The sequence below is a fragment of the Tiliqua scincoides genome, unplaced genomic scaffold (assembly GCF_035046505.1).
Source record: "Tiliqua scincoides isolate rTilSci1 unplaced genomic scaffold, rTilSci1.hap2 HAP2_SCAFFOLD_82, whole genome shotgun sequence".
Classification (NCBI taxonomy): domain Eukaryota; kingdom Metazoa; phylum Chordata; class Lepidosauria; order Squamata; family Scincidae; genus Tiliqua; species Tiliqua scincoides.
In genome coordinates, this window is record NW_027101662.1 from 53,103 (window position 1) to 72,163 (window position 19,061).

The 19,061-nt window shown below is 54.1% G+C and overlaps 1 protein-coding gene across 3 annotated transcripts in view; it reads left to right on the top strand.

The window, feature by feature from the left end:
• Positions 1–1,756: 1,756 nt before the first annotated feature.
• LOC136636073 (polyamine-transporting ATPase 13A3-like) overlaps positions 1,757–19,061 on the top strand; it is a 69,806-nt gene continuing 52,501 nt past the window's right edge. For 2 of the 3 annotated variants that reach the window (XM_066611094.1, XM_066611096.1), the window contains exons 1-2: positions 3,398–3,471; positions 18,404–18,494. In XM_066611094.1, coding sequence (XP_066467191.1) covers positions 18,447–18,494 — 48 coding nt within the window. In that variant the 5' untranslated portion in view covers positions 3,398–3,471; positions 18,404–18,446. Of the gene's footprint in view, positions 1,840–3,397; positions 3,472–18,403; positions 18,495–19,061 lie in introns of those variants that run through there. The other variant, XM_066611095.1, reaches the window with a different exon arrangement.

The following is a 19,061-nucleotide window of genomic DNA, read 5'->3' on the forward strand; positions in this document are numbered from 1 at the left end:
CGTTGCCTCTTAGAGCTGTGGCCTTATAGTGTGCAGGAGAGGCCTATTTGGATGCAGCTGTACAGCAGGATGGGGCTCCGTCCATGGCAGCAGAGGCCCCTAGCTATGATTTGGGGGGGGGTGGTACTGTATGGGGAGAAAGCATGGGGTGTTGGAGGGGCTTCTCTCCTGCCCTGCTGCTGGGGGCTGGTGCCCGACAAAAACCCTTTCCTGTCAGAAGACTTGGCTAAAGCTACACTCTGCATCTCACAGGTTCTCAGGTAGTGGTGACAGCAGGACTTGTTGGTAGGGGGGCAGTTTTTCTGGGAGGGGGACATGCTGGGGCAGGCAGAGGCTGTGTGAACATAAGAACAGCCCCACTGGATCAGGCCATAGGCCCATCTAGTCCAGCTTCCTGTATCTCACACCGGCCCCACCAAATGCCCCAGGGAGCACACCAGATAACAAGAGACCTCATTCTGGCACCCTCCCTTGCATCTGGCATTCTGACATAGCCCATTTCCCCTCGAGATCCCCCTTGGCCCTTTTGAACTCTGGAGCCAGCAGGCCAGGTGGGCCCTTGGTGACCAATTGCTCTCCCCCCCCCCCAATGCCTGCTGGTTCCAGGGGCTCTTAGGGCCCAATCCTATTCAACTTTCCAGCACCGGTGCTGCCTCAATGCAGTCCCGAGGTAAGGGAACAAATGTTCCCATACCTTGAGGAGGCCACTGTGACTGCCTTCCCATCACAGGAAGCATTGCATACCCCATTGGCACAGCAGCACCAGCACTGGAAAATTGGATAGGACTGGGCCCTTAGTCCTTCTCCACTTGCGCTCCCGGTTTTTTGCCCTGCTGAAGGAGGGGGGCCTGTTTGGAGCACCTGCACTGGGCAGTGTCTGGTCTGCCCTCAGGCTTGATGCACAGCAGAATGTCCCGACCCTTTGGCTACCCCACCCTCCTTTGCCATGCACAGAGGGGGGGGATATGGAGTGACAGCAAAAAGTGGGAGCAGCAGCCACCACAGTACCCATGTGGGTACTTACTCTGCTGCATCCCTGTCCCCCCAAAGTCAGGCATTTCTGCATGAACGTCTGCAATGGTTTTTTGTTTTGGTCATGGACGTGAAGGGGCTTCAAGATGGGGAAGATACACCTACTGCTGCTTTCATCTCAGATTTCAGCCAGAGGGCAGCTGGCAAGTGGGGCTGGAGCAGAGGAGTGGGTGCAGGGTCCTGCCCCCTGCTGGCTAAGGACTCTTATGGCTGCTCTGGCTTCTGTGAGATGATACAGCACAGCAGACAGCAAGTATTCCCAAGGCACAACCCCCCCCCCTCCAAAAAAAAACAGGTGCAAGAAAGGGTTCTGTGATTCATGCTGCTGAGGGCAGGAATTCATGCTACTGAGGGCCTGCCCAGAATGCTCCAGCAGCACAGGCAAGTGAGCCATGGAGAAGCCAGCAGCCCAGCAGCAAGGACATTCCCTTACTCAATGGGCTTTTCGTAATGTGGCCAGAAAACACAGAGACCTGAGTGCGCCTCCAAGCTTGTGCGCTTACCAGGCCAAGGAGCTGCAGTACACTGGGCTGGCTTGTGGCAGAGAGGGGTGCACAGTGGGCAGGGGCCTCCTGCTGGCTGTGCCCAGTTTGCCTCTTACAAGTGAAAAGCAATCTTTTCATTTAACCTCCAAGGTGAAGCTAAACTCAATTTACACTTCCTCCTTTCTGTGCAGTTTTGCTGGGGCAGGGAGTGGAGGGTTTGAATGGCCCAAGAACTCCAGCAGAAGCCTCACTTGGAGGAAGGGCCCATCCAATTCTCTTGCATGGCTCCCCATCACCTTCTAGGATGTTTCATTGCCAACAGGTGAGATTTAAACATCAATTGTTCTTTGTAGATTGGAATTGCTATACATGGGGGGGGGGCTGTGTGCAAAGTGGAGCTGCTGTTGGGGGGGGAGCAGCAGATGGAAGTCACACTGCATTCCAGATTCAATCAACTGGAGGTGTGAGGGAAAAGGCTCTGCCAGAGGTGCCCCAGCCCTTCTGACTATTGCAACTTGTTTTTGCTCCTGTGGAGTCTCAAAGTGGGTGTCTTGGCAAGCTAATAATTTCTAGCTGTGTGGTGCAGGGGAAAAAACTTCCTTCCTGTCAGGTATGCCACAAACAAGTACGTCCCAGGCTAGAGGAAGCTGGTTTGGGGGCCTTGGCTGGTCTCTGCCTGTGTGTGGAGAGAGTCTCAGAGGGCCAGAAAGTGGTGCTGAGAAAGACTCTTCTGACAAGAGTCTCCACTGCTGCCTGGACTGGGCCTTTCAGTTGGGGGGGGAGAGAAGCTTCCTCAGGCTATTGTGGCTGCACATCTAGCCCAGCCCAGCCTGGCAGAGAAAGCCAAGGGAAGGGCCTCCTGGCCAGCGCTCTCTGACCTGGTGAGTCCTGCTCACCCACCCAGTTTCTGCCCTCTCACTACTAGGACAATAGCAGTGCAAGGGGGGGGGGTGTCCAACTGCTTGCAGCCCTTCCATCTGCAGGGAGCCTGCGGGCTTTCGCTGCCCTCCTGATAAGGCAGAGGACTGGGAGTGGGATAATTCCCGACACCTAAACAATGACTGAGCCCCCTCCCTACACTAGAGCTGCTGGCTGGGCCCATTGTGGGCTGTGTGGTACATCTTCTGCCCAAAGACAGGGTCAAGCCTAGAACTCTGGGCAAGAGCCAAGAAGGAGCCCTGGGAGCACCAGGATGACTGGTGGTTCCTGTTGAACTGCCACAACCAAACACCCTCTGGCAGGGCTCAGGCTGGCTGTATTTCACACTGAAATAAACTGGGCAAGGGTAAGGGCCTCCTCCAAATGCGAACTGGCTGTGCAGTGCTGAGTTTGGCTCCAGGAATCATGGACGAGGCCCCCCAGAGAGGAGCAAGCGGTCCCCACGACCACCCTCTGCAAGCACCTCTTGTGAAATAGGGCACCTGCCATCCTGCCTCTGGGGCAGAATGTGCTCAGGAAGGTGGCAGTGCAGCTCAGTGTGCAGTCAGTGGGGAGGGGGAGGAGAGGCAGCCTAGGCAACTGGGTGAGCCTCTGGCAACCCCCCCACCGCAAAGCGACAAGGTCCCCCCGTTCCTAGCCCACTCTTCCTTCCAGGCGCGGGCCGCGCTGCTTGCAGAGGCGGGGCGCGGGGCTCTGGTGGTGCTGCCCGCTCCCTGCTGGCCCGGGGCTCCGGGGGCTCCGCGTCCCTGCGGGAGGGTCGCGCCGGGCCGGACGAGCTCCTCCGCAGCCGGCTCTGCGGCCCTGGCCGGCCGGGCGGGCTCGGGGCTCGGGGCTCGCGGCTGCGCGCACGTGGCCGGCCTGGCGGGAGGCGGCCCGCGTGACGCGGAGGTGCGGGGCAGAGCTCGAGGCCTGCGGCTGACGTCACTTCCTGTCGCCGCCGGGGGCGGAGCGGCTGCTGCGCGGGGAGGCCTGGCGGGTGGCCGGCCGGCCGGCGCGGAGGGCGCGGCGGAGGCAGGTGAGGAGAGGAGAGGAGAGGAGGGCGCGCCGGGCGGGGCAGCACTCCGCCCTGCCGGCCGGCCGGCCGGTCTGCGGAGGGGCCGCGCCTCGTGCTTCGCCCCGCGCCGGGGCCGCGCTCCCCAGGCGCCTCCTCCCGCCGCCCGCGTGGACGGAGCCCTCTGCGGCGCGCTTGGGTGTCGGCGAGCGGCTCCGGCCTGCTCCCGCGCCTGCGGACCGGTCACGGGCGTGCGGCGTGCCTGCGAGGCGGCTCCGGAGGCCCTGCCTCCCCACCGCAGTCCCTGGCCGGCCGGGAGTGCCGCTCGTGCTCCGGCCTGCGCTCCTGGGCACGAGGGGCCGGCCGTCCGCGGGGCTCGTCTCCGCCCCGGAGGCCGCTCAGGCCGCTTGCCGGGAGCGCGGCGCCACGTGCGCTCGCTGAGCCGCCCCGGAAGGAGAGGCGGCTTGCCGGCAGGGCGGGAGTGCAGGTGAGGGGAGGAGCGCCCTGAGCAGGTCAGCAGGCAGGCCGGGGCTCCAGCAGCACTCCCGCTCGCGGACTGCTGCCCCCCTCCCTGCGCCTGGCCGCAGACCCCCAGAACAGGAAGCCTCATCGCAGCTGTGGCCTGCAGCGGGCCCTCTCTGGAACAGGCGCCATCAAGGCTTACGGGAAGGGCCCTGGATCCGCCTGAAGGCCCACCTGGCCCACCAGTGCTTCAGGGAGCACCCGGGACTCACCTGCGCCCTGCAGCTGGCATTCTCAGGTAGCCACACCCAAACGCTCGTGCTTCAGTGAGTAAGCTGCAAGTGGTGACCGATGCCTGTGCCTGCCCTGCTTCAGAAGCTCCGCTGAAGACTTGTTCGCAGACGCATCAGTTGGAGAGCGAAGAGCGTGTCTGTGAAGCGTTTTGCAAACTAGTCGCAGTGGGCCTTGCCTCGTGGCTGCTCTGGACCAGGCCATCTTGGGACCTTTGATCCTTGAAAGAACTGCTGGATGGTGCTTTGCCTGCGCAGTGTCAGCACCACAGCAAGGAGGTCCAGACAAACTTGCGTGCCTTGGATTGGCCTTTGCAGTTATTTGGCTGTCTGAGAAATAGAGTGGATTAGATCAGAATTTGATCAGAAGTTCAAATTTGATGAGCGTTGCCACTCTGTCAGCCTGGCTTGCTCCTGTTTCTGGTTTTGCGTTTTTTCCTGCCCATGTGAATTGGGGCTCTACTGCTGAAAATCAGCTTTCATCAGGGGTTGGCAGTAGGATTGGACAATCTCTTGGTATGCTTGCTTGCCAGGCCTGTGGACTGGCATGCCACCCACCTGAGCCTCAGTGGTGCCCCCACCTTTCAGGTGGTATGGGCTTGGGCTGGAAGGTTACAAGAAGGTGGGCGTGGAACAGTGGTGCTTGTTGAAAACATTGAGGTGTGCTAACCTGTTAGCATAACCAGGAGTTGCTTGAGATGGGTCTTCTTCAGTCTGGGTTCAGGCTGGGCCTTGGTTTCTTGGGTTGTTGATCTGTGCCAGGAAATTAGTGGGAAGAGGGCAGTTCTGGTAGTTCTGCTGAACCTCTCAGTGATTTTGGATGGTTTTGACCCCAGTATCCTTTTGAGCCAGCTTCCCAGAGTGGCGTTGTGAACCCTGTGTTACAGCAATGCTGGTTGCTTTTGGTGTTTGGTCTGTCACATGTTGGTCAGTCACTCTCTGGGGTGTTCCCATGACATTGTTGTCCACCTATTTTTTCCAACTCTAAATTGTCCTGTTAACATAGAAAATCCATATACTTTTTTGAGAACAGCCATGCAGTGACTTCTCCTGTGGACTGCTCTGTCTTTTTGAAAGTCCTGGGAGAAGAGAGCGGTTTAATTCACCATTTTCAGCGATGTTCAGCTTTCGTCAGGGATGCGTAAATGATGAGCTGACATAGTAGCAAGTTATAGTTCTCGTCGCCCTTGCTGCATTCCTTCTCTTCTCCGTTGAGCTTTCTGGCATGCTCAGAGGGCTTGGGAGAGGCAGGCTGGCGTACGGAGAAGGGAGAGAGCCAGCAGGGGTCTCTCTGTTGCTTGGAAGGCCTGCTGTGGAAGCAAGTTCTTTGAAGAGGGAGTCTGTCCGGTGCTGAGGATTCTGCCTGGTCCTCTGCCCACCAGTTTGACTTGAGCAGAGTTCAGGTCAAGCCCCCAAACAGCTGCAGTGGAGAAGGAGCATGCAACGCCAACTGGCAGACGGGAGGCTTGCATGTGGTGGTGACTGTCCCTGATTCTTGCTCATTTCTTCTGTTTGTTTTAGACCAGTGATTTTCAACTGCTGTGCTGTGGCACAGTGTCGTGCTGTGAATGGTCTGCAGGTATGCCGCAGGAGTTTGGGTGAGGGTAATTTGTTAGTAGTGCTGTTGGGGGATGTGAGCTCCCTGCTGGCAGTATGGTGAGCGCTGTCAATTGTAAAAAAACTAATGGTGTGAATTGACAATTTTAGCACTTTGTCAGTGTACCCTGAGATGAGAGAGGTTGAAAATCACTGTTTTAGACCTTTCTGTCTCCTGCCCCCCCCCCCAGTGAAGTTCAGTGTCCTGAAGAGGTGGCTGAGTCAGTCCAGTTGTGATTCCTCTGTTGTTGTAGAGCTCCTCCAGTACACAAATAATCTGCTGCTATGCCAGTTCATGGGAACATGAACCCCCCCTCCTCAAGTCCCAAGAATGGGAAGTTTAAAGGGCCCAGGTGGCCTCAAGTTTCTGATGGCATAGGTCAAGCCTGATTGGTTCCCTAGGTTTATAGATGGGGGTAACGGGCCCCCCTCTGTACAGATATTTCTGATGATGAATTAGGGAATTTGAAGCCTCTTGGGGGGCGACTTTCTGCTGACTGGGGATGTGTGGAAGGCCCAAGGTCCTGGACTCACTCCAGCCCTTGGGGCTTGGGCTTGCCCGGCTTCTTTTTGGCTGGCCTTGGAGTCTGCAGCCCCACTTTCTGCTCAGCTCTGGACATGTCCACTTCTCCTGTTATGGTTCTCTTGTTTGTTTTGTGTAATTTGTGCAGCTGCAAGGTAGCCTCCTTCTGCCTGGCACACCCTGACCTTGGGTGGAGTTAGCAGGAACTTCCAGACGAGGTTGGCTGGAAGCAAGCACTGGCTCCTGGGCATGTCTGCTGAGTGCTGGGAACACACAGCCTCTCTTGGGAAGCACTGCAAGAATGGGGCGGGCCTGGGTTTCCCACCCCAGAAGACGTATTAGTGGGGCAGTCCTTCCCTCAATGCAGGCGGAGGCCGTAAAGTCAGAACCTTCCGAGCAACATGGTGGGGAAGAGGTGGTGGAGACCTCTCCTCCACTGGTTCCTTAGCTGTTTTCTGGAGATGCTTCAGATTCTGTTTCTGAGCTCATGGATGGCCCAGTGCAATTGGAAAGGGATCCACTGACATGCTGGGGCACTCAATCGGCAGGCGTGATGTAGCGGCATCGATGCCCGAAACCCTTGGGATTCCTGGGAAGTGTTGTTGGGAGAGAAGCTGCCCTCTCACAAATTGGACTTCCTGGGGCACTGTGGGAAGCAAGGATGCTGGGCCAGGTGGGTCCCAGAAGGCCTGATCCAGCAGGGCCACTCCTGTGAGCTTGTGTCAGTGGCCTCTTGGCCCCAACTCTGGCTCTGCATCTCCCAGCAGCGTGTCAGGGGCCGTTTTCCTCCTGGAGTCTGCTGCTGTCCACAATCCTCTGTGCACACACACGCTCACTTCTTTGGGATTATGATGTTGCATTCCTTTTTTCAGTTTGGCCCGAGATGGGCTGGCAGCAGCCAGGAGTGCTCATGGGGAGCAGCTGCTGGGCGGCTCTCCAGTGTGCCGGCCTGGAAGCCTGTCACCTGCTCTGGCCAGGCTCTCTGGAGAGTATCCGCAATATGGGACATGGAGCGGACAAGGAAAGCGCCAGGCAGAGGAGGTAGCATTTGGGGAGCTGCTTTGCTGCAGTGTTTAAACATGGACGCTTTTGAGAATGGGAAGTTTCTGAAGCTGACCGGGGCTGGCTGTATTTCTCTGCCTCGCAGCTTGACCTGGAGCTGAACCTGCCCCAGATTGACTAGGCTGGGAGGAATGAACCTTTCCAAGACTGGCCTCTCTGTTGCTGAGTCCTCTTGCAGGACATGTTAGCAGGAGCAGCGGAGCTCAGGAAAGAAACAAGAGAGTAGATTAGCCGCACTTGGGCAAGAGGCAGGACTCAGGACCAGCTAATGCCCTTGGCCTGCCTGCAGTGAGATCCAGTGCCTGCTGAGTAGATGCTCTGCAGGAGCCACAGCCTAACAGTGAAGTGAAGCAGGTGCAGAGTGGGAGGCCAGCGGGGAGATAGTCTTACTCTTGACTAGAACAGGCTCCTGCCTGAACCAGCAAAGCAATGATGTGATGTGGCTCTTTCTGTGATAATGGCTGCTTGGGGTTGTAATCCTCTCTTTCTCCAGTGAATACAGGGTGGGTGTTCTACATGTGCTGCAGTCCACAAAACACATAATACTGTAAGGAATGCACTTTTTAACAAATGTAAATACTTTTTTGGTTGGTGCTTGTAAGTTACAATGGTTTTACTTAAGCTTAAATCTGGAGACAAAGCCCACATTATACCAGAAAGCCTAAGATGGGAAGTGATGGAAAGGGCAGTGAGAGGGGAGCTTTGTTGGAGAGTCACTGGTATCCTTGTAAAATTTCCAGGTATTCATCCAGCCATGATGTCATGCTTATTGTGCCAGGCTTGTCGAGGGAGTACTGTGGTGGGAAGCTTTGTTTGCTATTCAGCAGCCTGGCCCTTTGGACTGTGGAGAGAGTCTACCGTGGGGCCTAGGAGGCTGGCATGGAAGTGGTCATATCTCTGAGTCTGCTCAGAAGACTGCGGTTGGGGAAGCTGAGTGTGCTCAAGTCCAAACTGCATCAGAGGAGCAAAGTCCTTGCCTGTTTCTCTCTGTGTGTGAGTGTGTGTGGGGGGGGGGGGATAAAGAACAGATGGGGGAGGGAGGTGACTGGGATGGTGGTGTGCTGGGGGAGCATTTCACCCTTTTCTCCTGTGCTGCGGTCCTGACAAAAATGCCCCCCCCCCAACTTACAGGTAACCCTGGAAGGGACGCTGCCACTGGAACGACTGAAGTGTTCTCAGTACTCTCAGGAGGAAATTGCGGAATGCCCCAGGATGATCTTTAGTTGAATCTCCCCTCCATGCAAGGTCAAACGAGAAGGCTGAGGCTTTCTCTTAGGGGGTGGGAAGTCAGTGAAGAGGCCCCTCCCACTGCTGCTTCCTGACATTGATTTGTGGAAGCCTGAGCAAGAAGCCCTGGAGCCAGAACTGTGTGCACAGGAGGAAATCTTTAGTTCATCTGATACATGGGGCTGTTTGTCAGGCATGGCTGGTTTGCAGAGGCACCTCATGGCAGACAGGATTGCAAAGTGTCCATCCAGGTGACTTCCTTGAATTGGATGTCCTCTTCCCATTTCTGTATTTCCCTTGACTCTTTGGTAGGCGCCCTGAAGAGATCTCCTGGTGGTCTTGTATCCTTCGCGCGTCTGTTCCTTGCTGGTGGTATCCTAAGGGCTCCAGCTGGCTATGGGAATGGAAGACCGTCCCTGTAGAAAATGCTCTTGGTGCATTTGGCTTGTGGAAAGCAAGTTAGGGTAGGTGCATCCAGAGTGTCCCTTGCCTCAGTCCTGTTGCCCCCCCCCCAATACTAGAACTAACTTAGGATGGGGTGGCTAACTTGCAGCATGCCACACGACATGTTTAGTGTACAGAATCTTTGAATGTGTCACTCTCCCTGCCACTTGTAGTGTCCCAGGATGGTGCAGTGGCCCCGCTGTTGAGAGGAGGCTAGGCCCTGCACTGTTTGCCTCTGGTAGCAGGCAGACCTGCCACGCTTTGTCTGGTGTCACTGCACCAAACATTGTTGGTGATGCCTCTGCGCCCAACCCTGTGAACTGGCTGAACATAAAGGCCTCAGCTGGTCAGCTGCCAGCAGCCCTTGCCAAATGTCAGGCTGAGGTGGTCGCACCCCAGCATGCCTTGCATGAAGGTGACCAGTGGCCAAATGGCCTGTTCTAGCTCTGGCTCAGCAGCGGTCTTTGCGCAGAGCTGGTCCGTACTTTGTCTGATGGGGGAATCGGCTCTTCTGCACGTGGCACTTAGAAAATGTCCACGGGCCGCTAGTGGTACACATGCCACAGGTTGGCCATCCCTGAATTAGGAGGTAACAAGCATGACATAGAACCTAGTGGGCTATGCAAATGACATATTGGGTGAGTTCCTTGTTAACACCCACAGTATTCATGTTCATCAATATAGCTGGATTGTTGAACTGAAACTGTCACACCCTTTGGATTATTTTCTTAAGGTAGAAAATAGCTTGGTAGCTTCTGCTAAGGTATTAACCAAAAATTTTCTGGGCTAGTGGCCAGTTTGAAGGGTGGAAAAGGCACTAGCAAAAAGGGGTCGTGTAGCTGGTGTTGCTGTGTTCCCAATAAGCTCACTTTCCAGTATGTGCACATTCCCTCCTCACTCCAACTTGGTTCCTTAAGTGACATTCCTGAGAGTTTGCCAGGCATTTGCCCTGGAGGGGGTAAGGCTAGGCTTCCTCTAATGAAGGGCCAGCAGTTGGAATGGAAAGCTGCGGTTCTGCAGGGCATCTTGGTGTCACCTTCTAGTCTAAGGTTTTGCAAACTCAGGCTCCCCACCTTGATGTAATCTGGCTGGTGAGCATAAGTCATCCTGCCTAATAACTGAAACCAGACACTGCCCAGGCCAGCTGTTCGGGCTTTCCTGATGCCCTCTCCAAGAAACCTTTCTCGCCCACACCCTACAAATGGGTGCAGCCTGCTCCCCTGCCCTGTCTCTTGTCCTCAACTGGGGTGCAGTTAAGCTTTTATGCCCTCCTGGATGGACACGCCTGCACTCACTCAAGCCCAGGAAATTCCTGGCTGCACGCTCTGCATATCATTCTGCACCCAGGAAAGACCTTGTGCTCTTTGTCTGAAGTCCTGCTACGACCCCAGCCTGGGGAGCAGTGTCATCATTTCCTCTCCCTCCATTTTCCCTCCACAGAAACTTCCACACGGCCTGTTTCCGGCGTGGATAACCTCTTGCTTCAGTAGGCACTCTCGCCTTTCGAGGAGCTGCTGTCTCTGCCCACCCACAGGCCCTTTTTTGACTTCATTTGCCTTCCCCCCACATCTGAAACTGGGCAGCCCTGTCTTGCTCTGCACAGGGACACTGTAGCCCCGTCTGCCTGGCAGGTGAAGAGGCCATTTCTCCTCTCCTCCCACTTTCCTGTCCCTCCTCTTTCCCTTTAATCAGTGACTTCTTGCTCCCTTCCTCGACTATCCCTTCATCTGTCCTGAGCAGTTTGCTGAGCCTGGTCCATTTGAAGCAAAGTGGTGCTTGAGTGCATCCAGCCCCCTCCAGTGCCAGCAGGGGTGGGGCGGGGCTGGCCTGGCCTCCTCTTGCCACCTCGGAGGCAGAGTTGACCTGGAGATGACTGGCAGGGTCAGCAGCTCCCTTACTGAAGGATATTCTGGTGGCCCTGGACTGGGGCGGGGCGGGTGAGCTCATGAGCGACTGAGCTTGATCTGTTGATAGCGGCCTGACTTGCATGTGTCTGGGGGTGCCTTGGTGGAGATGGGGGGCTTCCTTGCTGTCGCTTTGCTCGCTCGAGTATTTCCTGTTTGGTAACTGTCTTGTTGACAAAAATATGGTCACGAAGTGTTTGTTTTCCTTCGTCCCCTTCAGTGAGCATGGGAAAGGTTTGGGATGGTTAGAAAGCAAATGAACATCTAACTTCTCTCATCTGTGAGGGGGAAAGAAGCTGTTTGTTGGTATGGGAAGAATTGTGTGGCCAGAACGTTCTCCAGACCGTGATTAGATCCACCTGGAGTGTAGTTTGTTCTCGAAAGACAGAACTTACTTGTGATTGTAAAACCCGGAGGTTTACAATAAAGCCTGCCTGTGTAAACCACCTCAAATAAGCCCAAAGGAGTAATCCAATGGTCAGAAAGGTGGTATATAAATACCAGTTGTTGTTATTACTAATTTCTGCAAGAAGGAAATATTCGCTAGTTCTGGGGTGTCAAACTCATTTCATACAGTGGAATGCAGGCATTTATGGCGCCTGCTGAGGGCCAGAATTGATGTCATGAAGCAAGAAATGATGTCATGAAGCAGGTCATGTCCAGAAATCAGCACTTTTTTTCTCACTTAGGAACTCATTAGCTGCAGAAGAGAAAATTACACAAACCTTGATCATATTTTCAAGATATGGAAAAGCCCAATTATCACGGGGGGGGGGCTGACCTTTCAACAGTGACAGCTCAGCAGGTCTCCCAGGTGGTGGGAGAGCCCAAGGGCCTGATAAATTGATGTGGCCCCCGGGCCTTATGTCTGACACCCCTGCGCTAGTCAGTGCACTGGATTTCTATTCTTCAAGTTGCTTTCTGTGTTCCAGGAGGCACCTCAAAGCCATCAGCCCTGCTGGAGTCATGTGAATTGTTCTCCCTGCAGACTGCATACAGCTGCCTCCTCGCCAGCAGGCTTCTCTGGCCTCACCTGGGTTGAATCCCCAGTTTCCTTTTCAGGCCTTGTGCATGAAAGAATAGCAAGGAACGGTGCCTTGGGTCGCGTAACGTTTTACCTGCATCTATAGCACATGCTGTGTCCTGGAGGCCCAGCACTATGGGGCTCTGTTGCAATTCACCCGTAAAGTGCACTTTGGCAGTGTGGTGGGTAGCGTACTGCTCAATGCCAGCAGGAAGGCCAGAGCCTTCCCATGTGTGCCAGGGAGCATCACTGGCCACACGCTGGAGCACATAAGCCAGTGGGAGACGCGGGAGGGCAGAACAGGGGCAGGAAGGGGGCAGAACTGGGTGGCAAAATGGGGGTGGAGAGGCTACAGGAAGGGATGGATCTGATGATGATGGCGCAATCCGGTTCCTGTCTTCTTCATGGGCACCCCCTTCCCGTATCTCTCCTTGGATTTCCGCCAGTGAAATTGCTGGCACAGATCCAAGGAGACCCATTGCAGAGCAGGAGGCTTACTGAGGTGTACTGTAAAGGGTTTTTAATCCCCTTTCTCCTCAGAAATCTTATGATTCTCCCCCCCCCCCCGGGATACTGTGCACTTGTTTTTTGTGTGGCAGCACCAGTGGGGGTGGGGTGGGGGCGTGAAGGGTAGGGTTGGGCTGTGGCTCTGTGTTTAGCATCGTGGGGAACTTCTCCTCCCCTCTCAGTGGGGCTGGTGCTTTGGAGGAACGTGCAAGGAATTGTGGTGCTCTGTGGGGTCCCTCTCTGGACATGCAGTGCCGCTGCCTTCCCCTGGCTGCTGCTGTTCTGGGTCGGTCTGCCTTGGCATGTCCTCCCAATAATGCTCTGGGGAGGAGGAGCAGGAGCAGGAGCTCTGGGGATTTTCCCTGGAGGTGCTGTTGGAGTTGACCCTGGACCCTTCTGCGTGCAGCGCAGTGCCCTGTCTTTGAGTGTCAGGTCTTCCTTGTGGCCAGGAGTGCAGTGTGGGGTGACTTGCAGTATCCCTGCCCTTTTCACATGCTGCTCGGTGTAGGCAGACTGGCTGTGCTGCAGCAGCAGCAGCACATAGGAAGGACGGTGTCTGCTGCATGATTGTGCCCAAAGGTGGGCTTTAAAGTGCACCTGGACTGAAACAACGTCCTGGAGCTCTGATTTCTGCAAAGGAGCTTCAACAGAAACTACACTACATTTGTTACAGGTTACAAGTCATAGCAGGTATGTTACTTGTAAGCTCTTGGTTTTAGAGGCAGGCTGCCTCTGATTGCCAGATGCAGGGGAGGGCACTGGGACACAGATTGTATCTGTTGTCTTGTGTGCTCCCTGGGGCATTTGGTGGACCGCTGTGAGATACAGGAAACTGAACTAGATGGGCCCTTGGCCTGATCCAGATGGCTCTTTTTATTTTTTTATGTTCTTACAAGTTACCTGGGATGAGTGTTTGCACATGTAGCCTCTGAGTCCCAACTCATAGCTGCCTTGCACAGCAGAATTGGTGGGGGAGAGCAGTGTGAAGTGGTTTCCTGCGCCCAGTGCAGTGGAGCTTCCTGGCTATCCAAAGTGATGCCATGTGTGTGAGCTGTCACAGTGGGAGTGGCAGCTGCAGTGGAGCAGTTGTACTGTGAGAGCAGGAGGTAAAAAACCAAAAAGCAAAGTCGTTGGCCAGCACTGCAGAGAGGGGACCTCAACAATTTCTGCATTGGCTTGTGTGATTACGGGTTGAGCCCTTGGAAGATCGATCACCACAAGCAAGAAGAGAGGTTGGCTGAGGGAGAGGTCTTTGCTGCATATCCATTCCTGAAGTGTGGTGCTGAAGGGCCTGCTCAACTCTGTCTTGGCAAGATTAGTCTTTGACTTTCCTGGTGACCAACGCTGGAGTGTAGTGTCTAAGTCAGGGGTGCCCAAACCCTGGCCCTGGGGCCACTTGCGGCCCTCGAGGCCTCTCAGAGTGGACCTGAGGGAGCCTCCAGTCTCCAGTGAGCCTCTGGCCCTCTGGAGATGTGTTGGTACCAGCACTGGCCTGATGCAATTGCTCTCAGCGTGAGGGCGACTGTTTGACCTCTCGTGTGAGCTGTGGGATGAGGGTTTCCTCCTCTGCTTGCCGTTTCAAGTCCGAGATGCAGTAGTGGCAGCAAAGGAAAGGCCAGCCTTGCTTCGTGCACGGCCTTGCATAGGCCTTGAACTATTTCAAGACTTTCATTCATTCATATAAGTTCATCTTTAATGTATTCGTTTATGTAAATGTATTCAAATTTTAAATGTAAATTAATTCTTTTTCCCCCCCCCCCGGCCCCCGACACAGTGTCGGAGAGGTGATGTGGCCCTCCTGCCAAAAACTTTGGACACCCCTGGTCTAAGTGGGTGGAGAGCCATGGTGGAGGTTTCATTTGGCCTTCTTGGTCCTTGTGATCCTGGGCTGCCTTGGCGTGCGCAGTTGGCGCGTGCATATGGGGGCAAGCTAATTTTAGCTGTGAGGTGCAGTTCGTAGGGCAAATGATAACGGGCAGCTGCACCCGGAGTCCATCTGCACAGCCTTGGCGCCTGGGCCCCGTTTTTGTCTCTGCACTGCCTGTTTACTCCCATTTTGAGCACAAAGCTGCCCATTGTGTGAAGGAGGAAGGGTTTGGTATCCTACATGCTCCCAACAGTGGAGATAACATCAGGGCTGATGGGTGCGTGTGGGGCTGGGGCTTTAGCTTCCAGGGGGTCGTTTGTCCACTTTGAATAGCTTGAGCTGCACCAGCAGTCTGGGGGCCGCAGACACATCCTCCAGCTCAGCCTCACTCAAGCTTGCAATTGTCTGTGGCCGAAAAAAATCTCCCGCCAAGCAATGCCAAATGCTCCTCTGATAAGGCATCTCCAGCAGCAGTTGGCGACCCTTTTCCCTTTTCTGAAGGGTTACTTTAGACAAAATAGTTCATTGGTGGGACTTCCCTTCCAGATGGGGTGATGGCTCTTAAGAAGGGCTGGCTCCACGTCAGACTCGGTGATAAAAACCGGGGAGAGGCTGCAGGGAGGCACTGAAGAGAGGAACCTGCTGCCTGTTGTGCACTGCCTGACTGGCTGGGGAGCTTGCACGCACACAGGTGCTGCTTCAATCCTTGAAGGCTGTAAGATGTACAACCAGGACTAGCAGCTTGGAATTTGTAGTTTTGTTTGGAGGTTTTGAACAAAATGTGGGGCCTGTCTCAGAAATTCACAGGCTGCAGTATCTTGCCAGGCACTTGAAGTGACTTTGACTGGTCTGCAGGGCACTCCCGGATCTGATGTAGGGGAGTGTTGGCTTTGGGGCTTTTGGAGGGTGCTTCTAAGCTGAAAGCAAAGCCTTCCTTTGACCTTCTGTGTTGGTCACTTCAGAGCAGGGTGGGCTGCTTGCCTTGTGAAGCCATGCACTACAGTGACTTTAGGAATGTATTGGGCAAGTGTTTTCTCCTTTCTCTGTCAGAGGGTGATTTTCTGCCTCTTAACTGTCTCTTGACATGTGTGCCTCGGTGTGTGACTAACTAGCAACTTCTTACTTCTCCTCAGAGAGCCTCTGAGGCAGAGCCTCTCCTCAGCATTGTTTCTCTGTCGCCTGGCTTCTTGCTGCTCCTTTCCCAGTTCTTTTTCGAAAGGGTCAGAATGTTGTGTAGGGTCTTGGAGGGGTGGTCTTGCCCAGACATTTGCTTGCAAAAGGGGAGTACGTGGACCGTCCATAGTTCCACGTCCATTCTCTGCTCTTCGGGGTTAACGTTTGGGGATGGGAAGGGGGCAGCAGAGGTTTTCAAGCAACACAGGCAGGTGAATGGAATTGAATCAGGTTACCCTGGCAAGTAACCTGAACGCTCTTATTGGGGTATTGTGCCCAGGAAAGCAATACTGGGCACACAAGTACCCAGGGCTAAAATGGGCCTCATTGCAGTGCTGTTAATGGATGATCACTTGATGATACAACCCTTGATGTAACCCTTACTTGATCACTTGGTGTAACCCTTACTTCATTTGACTTTGATCTGTGAAGAGGCTGAGGTTGTGGGTTGTTTCTTTGCCTGGTGGTTTTAACCCAAAAGGTATTGTTGTACATCCTGTTAAAAGCCTTTCATGAATTTAGGGCACTAGCTAGTAAGATTTTATTATTATTATTATTATTATTAACAACAACAGTGGTATTTATGCACCACTTTTCAACAAAAGTTCACAAAGCGGTTTACAGAGAAATTTGTAATTTACAGGGCTATTGCTTACTCCCCCCCCCCATTAAAGCTGGTTTAACATCTTGTGTGTGACGGAGGTGCAACTGTGTGATGGCTTGGTTCAAACACGCTACCTGGTTCCAGGATGATTTCACGCTTCTCTTTTGGGATCTGTGCAAAGACCATCTCTTACATTTCTCCCTTTTTAATACGATTTTGAAGTTAGAACTTAAATTCTTCAGGCATTCTTAGCTAGGTAAGCCTGGGTAATACACCAAAGTAGTTTTCAATATGGAAGTCTGAACTGAGGGGAGATCTTGGTAAGGGGGCTTGTTTTGGGATCCCAAATCAGATTCCAAAGACCAGCTCTAAACCGGCTTTGTGCAGGCCAATTCGGTACATTGCAAAGATTCATGTAGTCAAAAGTGCTTGTAGCTGTGGGGGCCTATACAGCACAATGATAAAAGCGAGTCTCTGCAGTGAGGACTTTGATGTTAAATTTGAAGGGCCATTTGAAGGAGAAGTGAAGGCGGCGGCAGCAGCAGAAGGATGTCTGGTGATCCCAAGTTTTTTCTGAACATTGACTGTTTATCCAGTGATGGCTCGTGAGGTGTGGGGCTCTTTCATCCAGCATGCACCTCATGTGTGCACCTCACATGGGGGGGGGGGTTTATGGGTTTCACTGGTGGGAGGGTGGGATTCATGGGTAGGAACCAAATAAGGCTTAGTGGAAAGAGAAGTGTGCCAGCTCTTGGATATGTCCAGTGTCGGCACATCATACTTGCTGCTGGCCAGAGCTGCCTCTGCTGACCACAGCCAATAAAGAGGGAGAGCCTCTTGGGCAACTTGGGAGGCAGATCTGACCAATGCAGGCAAGATCCTGCCACAGTGGCATGCCTGAAATATCCAGTATTGCCTCCCCAGTTGCCCAAGACGCTTCCCCCACTGCACCCCATGAACCCTCTTTGAAGGCCAACAATAAACGTTTGGCAAATCAACAAGCAACTCGAGCATCAAGAAACTCAAAATCTGCCAAAATCCGTGATGTGATGTTGGCATCTTGTGGTCATCAAAACATTGCACCCGTGTGTGGGTGACTGTGTCTGTGTTAACGTGAAAGTGAAACCAACTGTGTATGACCTCGGATGCAGCACATCCCCCAGAGGGTTGCTGCGCTTAATCACCATTTAGTTGGGGATTTGGATTCTGCCATTTGATCCCCAAAGCAGCTCATGATAAACCTGAGCTTTCACGAGGAGGCCCAGTTTGGCTCTTCTCCTGACCAGGAACTCCTCTGTCTTGTGCTGGTGGACTGCATGTGCTCAGGAGCCAGTATTTGGGTCATGAGCGTTTCGCCTACACGCACATTGCTGAAGTGCAGTGAGGCACAGGTCATTTGTCTTGATGGATTTCCAGCTAGACATGCTTTTCTTGGGTGGGACTTGATCGCAGTGATGGACAAAGGGGAGGTGGCATCTGCATGGTCTCGTTCTGTTACAGTATTTTGGCAGCAATAAAAAATGATTGTGGAACCCAGTGCAAAAGTGATGCACTTTTCTAAGGGAGTACAGATGGGGGGGGGTCCAGCCTTTCCCCTTGATGTTCCCACATGGGGAATGAAAGGTACTCCCCTCCCTCCCCAAAGCTTCTGCCTGAGCAGTGCTGGGGTGCTGAACTGGACTCTCACCACACTTCCTCTGAGGGACTCAGGGCAGTAACTGTGGGGTGTCCAAGGGGTCTACTCTCTGCAGAGTGGCTGGGCCTGGCCAGATTGTGCTTCTGAGGCCAAATTCCATCCAGCGGCACATCCAGGCTGCTTCTGAGCAGAGGTGAGCTGCAGTCTTCAGAAGTTTACCTGGCGAGTGGGGAAAGTGATCCTGGCCTCCCCATTGCCACCTGGAGGCCCACCAGGCACAAGCATTGAGGTGGCTGCTTGGTTCTGCCATAGCCTACCTGCTTGGGTGGGGGTCGGGCTGCTGCCTGCCGCTGTCTATCTTGGACTCCCTCCCCACCTACATTCACTGAAGAAAGCTGAATTTTCCACGCCGTATGCTGATGAAGCCCCAAGGGAAGAAGAGGCCCATGAGGGTCTCTTGGATGAGGGCTGCTCTCAGCTTGTTGCACTGTGGAAACAGGCCCCGGCCATGTCCCAGCAGCCGCCTGTCCCATGACCGAAGCTAGTGTGACAGACAGACCCCTTCAGCAGCTGACCTTTGCACCCATCTTGAGAGACATGCCTTCAGGGCTTGTGTTTCCTTCCTTCTTTCATCCAGGTCTTCCTGACAGACCCGAGAACCTCTCTGCCTTGTGCTGAACATGGAAAATGAGGAGAAGCTCATCAACAGAGGCCAGGAAGATGAGATGGTAACTGGGACCAGGGTCTTGCTGCTTGTGTGAAAAGAGAAGTGCTTTTCTTTCCTTTCCAGGGCGAACAGCTGCAAGAAACAGACCAAATGGAGCTGAAAAGGTTTTGGCCGTTCCGTGCAACAGGGCAGAAGTGCCTTGTGTGTCTTCCATGCAACAGGGCAGAAGTGCCGCTGCTTTGTTCTAGGCATGAAGCTGAATGTTTGCTTGTGTTAGGGCAGCTACTGCACAGCCGAGCTGTTGGTTTTAATTTGGGAGTGCCACTGCCTGAGTGGTGCTCGCAGGAATTGGAGCCAGGTGAAAGAGGTGCACTGACTCTGAGATGGTCAAAGAGCAATAAAAGCAACAAGGAAGTTATGTAAAAGCAGCCAGACCTCCTGGCCCCCAGCTCTGCCCCCAGCAATTCAGCAATGCATGGACAGAGCATACTCACCCAATGTGCTAGGCAGAGGGTGTTGCATTGCAGGGGCCCCAGTGCTGGAACAGGCCCTGCCCCTGGTGATCCCAGACCACAGTTCTGCCAGTGGCAGCGTTGAGGCAGAGCCTCCGATCCAGATATCCAGAAAC